Raw genomic sequence first — 5140 nt, forward strand, 5'->3', positions numbered from 1 at the left:
AGTTTGGCATTGTACGCCCTCGTTGTTGGCTTCGGCCTAGGTACCGGCTTTAGCCGGGTTTGTTTTTGTTTGAGCATACCAGCATTGACTTAGTCACAGCACTTGGGGGTATTCATGACACCGGATCGGTTTGGCCACCGATCGGAGGTGTACTTATCCGGATAGGTCGTCCTGCGGGGCGGATGGATCAGGTCGGTGCAGTTAGTGACAGGTAGCGCTTGAGGTCTGCGGACCGATACAGCAGGCACAGATTGGGTACAGTTTTTGGTTCAGTACATTGAGGCATTCTTTGCATTGTTTCCTATACAGTAGCAGGTTCATTTATTGCTTCCTATTTATCTGTTGTAGCTACTGTAGTTCTATTTCATATCAGCTTACAGATATATATTTGTTTATCTATCTCCTTTGGTTTCCGGTGATTACGACTTGCCTTCGTGGCTCTGTCGTACCCACTGAGAAANCAATTTGAATCCATGTAAGATAAAAATAGTAGGAAACGAAAGTTAATTCATTAAAACAGCCAAAAAAGGGAAGATGATTGGATACCAAAATGATATGATTTGGGCTCGAAAATGATGTCAAATCACGTAGTACTTTGGGACAAAGCATCCGGGTTGAAAAGTTATTTCTGTATGGACGACATACATTTGTCTAGCTGAGCAAAAACTCATAATATTTTTTTATCACGCAAATCATAGGCCTAATCACGTCAAACTGGTCCCAATTAATTCCTTTTTTTTCAGATTTGGTCTGATCCAAATTTTCTATATATCAAATACCAGATCATCTGCATTATATAGGTTAAGATCCATCTATATTGAAGTTCAGGTTCTGATACCCAATAAATTAAGCCTCGACTAACTTAGCTAGCTTTTGTTAAAACTCTTTGCAGCAGCACTAAATAGGTATGGCAAGAGCTCTATAGTTTGCAAGTATTCTGAGATACTAATTAAGATCACTGTTTTGGTAAAGCAGATGATATAACAAACCTAAGCAAGCTAAAAAGATGATAGTTAAGAAATCTAATAAAAACAATTAAGACACCACAATTGGAGAAACAAATTTGCACAGGTTGATGAAGATAAGAAAACAAATACAATCAACCAAGCAACAGTACTTTACAATCAAACATTTTCTAAATTACAGATGCAAAATCGAGACCAATTTAAGAAGGATAGCGTTACAACCTCATGCAAATTTACCTAAAAAAAAGTCCGGCAAGTAGAAACTTGTTACACTCTCTAACAGGCCACATAGCCGCACTAAACTGCATTTAAGAAACTCATTGATTAATTAAACATGGCAAGAAAATTGGGCATTTAAGAAACTCATTGATTAATTTAACAGCAGTATCAATCGCAAGATGATAAAAAATAGCCCAAAGAGAATAATAACTTAATGGCAGCATCTTTCGCGAGAGGATCAAACATAGCAAGCCATTACAACTATATCAATAGCTTCAAGATATCTGCTAATAGTTAGATAAGCAGCTCTTGTAATAAAAGTATTCAACAAAAGGGAAAAAAGGGATGTAAGAAGACAGTACATAGGAAGCAAACAAACTCTTTTGCACAAAAATATTGATATCCCTGTCTCCACCATCTCCTCTCAATGAAACCTCAATGACAACTTTTAATAAACACTCCAGAGCAACCTGAAAAATTAGATATAACAGAACATTAGATTTAATAAAAATCCCTTTTTGGCCCATAACATGAATCATCATACATTAGATTTATCATGTTTTGTAACTTTTTTATGCTTTCCCAATAGAAAAAAGAGGTAAGGCATTCCCATGCCAAGGGAAAATAAAGTGTTTGTCAAGTATGGCGCTGCGACTTTCATATCTAAGCTAGTGTTTGGTTAGAAAATTTCTGAAGCCCCAGCCCAAAGCTATATCCAAAACTAACATTAAACACAAAACAAAAAAATAAAATAAAGAGAAAAAACTCATTAAAGGAAAAAAAAAAGCGAAGAAAAGGAAGAGAAAGATGGCTTAATTTCAAGCAATGCTTTGGCGTATACCGAAAGTACTTACCCGCATTCATCGTCTCCCTGTCAAGCCCCCCACCGCCGGCACCCCATGCCACCATCGCCTCAGCCACCGCTGACATCCTGTCACCCACTTCTCTATAGATTCAGCCATGGCTCTCACAGAGATGGTGCCGACGGCAGCAGAGGAGGAGGAGACGACAGTGGTGGCAAGCCAGACGGGCCGACAGAGTTTCCTCTACAGCAGCGAGGCGCCGAAGGTGGTGCCAGGCAATGGAGGGGATGAGGAGGATGAGGCGGTGAAGAGGTAGAAGATAGAAGGAGCGAGTTGTTAGGGAGGTCACATGGGAGATGGGAGAGAGAGGGTGATAGGAAAGGGTAAGAGCGAGTACAGGAAAGTCCGAGAAGAGGATGGGGTGTGTACGGACTCTGCGAATAGGAATTGGCGAGACGTGTGCGAGTCCCGCTCTCTGTGAAATGCGGATACTTCTTTTGTTTCCACAGTTTAAAGGAAAAAAAAAAAAAAAACTCCCGCCCTACACTGGCTCTCCGTGCCGGCGCGCCCACGCCCGCCCGCTCACGTTCGCCCGCGCCCGCCTGCACCCGCTCGCCCGCTCACCCTCGCTCGCGCCGATCGCGGAGAGCCCTGCAGTACCTGCACCGATCCGCGCCGGCTCGCGGCCACGCAGCCGCGCCTGCTGGTGCTTGCCGGCCCGCGCCTACGCCCGCGCCCTCGCCCTCGCCCGGCAGCGTCGGCTCGCCCGCCCATGCCACCCGCACGCCGGCCAGCCCACTCGCCCAGATCGCGGAGGGCCCTACCGTACCCGCTTAGGATCCCCGATTCAAAAGTTATATAGATGTTTGGTTATGTTAAGATGTTGACTGAGAGTATTTGCACATGTGCATGTTTGTGATGTTAATAGCTTGACCAAGAGGCGAAAAGGAACTCCCACCTTGATATCGTGATAACCTTCGGGTGGAAATGTAGGGCTATCCCTATCCCGTTCGCTGTGATCCCGCCGCCGATCACTGTCATGGTCACGATCTCGACCGCGGTGCCGGTCCCGGTTCCGGTCCCGGCGACGATAATCATCGTTGTACTCAGCGTCGTCGTGGCGGCGGGAGCGAGCTTCAGCGTGGGACTTGCGCTCGGTGTCACGCTCAATCTCGAGGCGGAGCTGGCGGGCGCGGTCGAGTTCGTCGGGCAGGGTGAGGGCGGGGAAACAGAAATCAGCTTTCGAGAAAATCATCCTCAGAAGGAAAAAAAAAAAAAAAAAAAAAAAAAAAAAAAGAAAAAAAAAAAAAAAAAAAGCATAAAAAATGAGGAATGAATGTTTAAAATGAGAAAAGTAAAATAACAAATGCAATGTAACTTACCTTTATCTGAAACAAAATAACACACTATCTTATTATCCACCTCAATTTGACCCGCAAAGCTTGTGATGCAAAAAGTTACTGATTATCCAATATTAATTGGTTAGCCAATCCACCAATGAGACTTTTCGCACCAAATTAAACTGTGGGCCAAATTTAGTTACTTGCATCAAACGAAACTATGTAACATTTGACAAAAAATGATTTCTTACAACGATCAAACTTTGTGTGCAAATTACAATTAGTATATAGTAGATCTTTTTGCCACCAAATACAAGTCAGTAGATCAAATTACAATTAGAAAACAGATTGTGGATTTATGCGATATTAACCCACCAAAAGAACAATAGAAGTTCTAATTAAAAATCATTTCTCCTTGTTCAATACCTAACACAATCGGTGCCAAAATAGTTATCCATTTTTCCATATGCAAAAGCTGGAAAATATTTCAAGCAGAAGTACCAAAAATGATAAAAGACAGCAACAGTGCAAGAGATCAATGACAAATAAATAGGAATCTAAATAAACTCTCTGTAAGTACCTCTCTAGCCGGTACTAACTTGGTTAACCTGATCGAGTTTACTGATTATATTGAGTCTAACATCTGGAAACTCATCCTTTAGCAAGGAGAGAAAAATTAGAAGAAGTTGCTCAATAGTAGGATCCTGAGGTTTAAAAAAAAAGAAAAAGAAAAGAGAACTCGCCCGCCCCGCGCTCATGCCGATCGCCTGCGCCCACCCCCGCTCGCGCCGATCGCCCGCGCCCGCTCGCCCGCCCGCGTGCCATACCTGGTTAGGATCCCTGATTCAAATTATAGAAGAGAAGCTAGGGTTTGGGTAGATTTGGGGAACTTGGGAAGGGGGAGGAAAATTTTAGCGCCCTTTTGGCGCGTGGCGGTGAAGAGGTGCTCCCGGAGGACGCCGACGGTGGCGAGGCGGCCGAGGCGATGGCAACTGGGAAAGAGGGAAAGGAGGGAGGGGGCTGCGAAAAGGAAAGAGGCTGGAATTAGAGGAAGGACAGAGGAAAGGAGGGTTCTGGAAAGAGGGAGGAGGGAGTATGGAGAAGAGAGTGGTTGAGATTGAGATTGAGGGAAAGTGTAGGAAGAGGAGGATAGGATGGGGTATGGGCAAAGGCATGGGGCTCGTACGTTTTTTTGCAGAAAAACGGTTTTTGCAGAGACTCCGCTGCCCGCGAATCGCGAGAGGCCGCCGAGCTCTTCCAAGGTCGCTATGATATTTTTAAAATATTTTTAAAAAAATTTAGAGAGGCTAAAATTTGCCTGTATATTTTTTTTCTCTGAGAATTTCTAATTTTTTAGTTTAGATTTTTTTTTGAATGTTAATTTTTTTTTTATTTTATAATAATATATATATAATGTCATTTAGAATAAATTTTAATTTAAAATAATATTAATAACTACAATAATTTACTATTGTATTATCTTTCCACCACACTAACTTATTAATCGGAAACCCTTATAGTTTCAAAACATTAATATTTAAAAGTATTAATGCATAATAGAAAGAAAAAGTGATATTACGGACTCGCATCCGCAGCGGGTCGCCTGCGAGCCCGCACCCACTCCCGCTCGTTAATTTAAAGTGATATTAATAACTACAATAATTTACTATTGTATCATCTTCCCACCACATCAAACTTATTAATCGGGAACCTTATAGTTTCAGAACATTAATATTAAAAAATATTAATGCATAGTAGAAAGAAAAGTGATATTACAGGCTCGCATCCGCAGCGGCTCGCCCGCGCACACTCC

The 5140-nt window shown here is 42.5% G+C and overlaps 1 protein-coding gene across 8 annotated transcripts; it reads right to left on the reverse strand.

The window, feature by feature from the left end:
• Positions 1-732: 732 nt before the first annotated feature.
• Positions 733-4583, reverse strand: LOC109705064 (cleavage and polyadenylation specificity factor subunit 6-like). 8 transcript variants are annotated; one of them, XM_020225826.1, is made up of 4 exons: positions 3304-4581; positions 2946-3271; positions 1547-1654; positions 733-1267 (listed from the first exon to the last, which is right to left on the reverse strand). In XM_020225826.1, the coding sequence occupies exons 1-4, from the start codon at positions 3305-3307 to the stop codon at positions 1199-1201; spliced, it is 507 nt and encodes a 168-aa protein (XP_020081415.1). In that variant the 5' UTR covers positions 3308-4581; the 3' UTR covers positions 733-1198. The 8 variants fall into 8 exon arrangements, 4 of the variants coding, with proteins under 4 accessions (XP_020081415.1, XP_020081418.1, XP_020081417.1 ...); XR_002214599.1 differs by lacking the exon at positions 3304-4581 and having other exon boundaries at positions 2039-3297; XR_002214600.1 differs by lacking the exon at positions 3304-4581 and having other exon boundaries at positions 1396-1654; positions 2039-3297.
• Positions 4584-5140: the final 557 nt, after the last annotated feature.

The sequence above is a fragment of the Ananas comosus genome, unplaced genomic scaffold (assembly GCF_001540865.1).
Source record: "Ananas comosus cultivar F153 unplaced genomic scaffold, ASM154086v1, whole genome shotgun sequence".
NCBI classification, from domain to species: Eukaryota; Viridiplantae; Streptophyta; class Magnoliopsida; order Poales; family Bromeliaceae; genus Ananas; species Ananas comosus.

Excerpts from the sequence above, each read along its gene's own strand:
- LOC109705064 (XM_020225826.1), bottom strand. Across the intron at positions 1,655-2,945 it reads AAGGTTATCACGATATCAAG|GTTGCTCTGGAGTGTTTATT; the intron begins GTGGGAGTTCCT and ends CTAATTTTTCAG. Across the intron at positions 1,268-1,546 it reads AGAGTTTGTTTGCTTCCTAT|TTTAGTGCGGCTATGTGGCC; the intron begins GTACTGTCTTCT and ends TCTTAAATGCAG.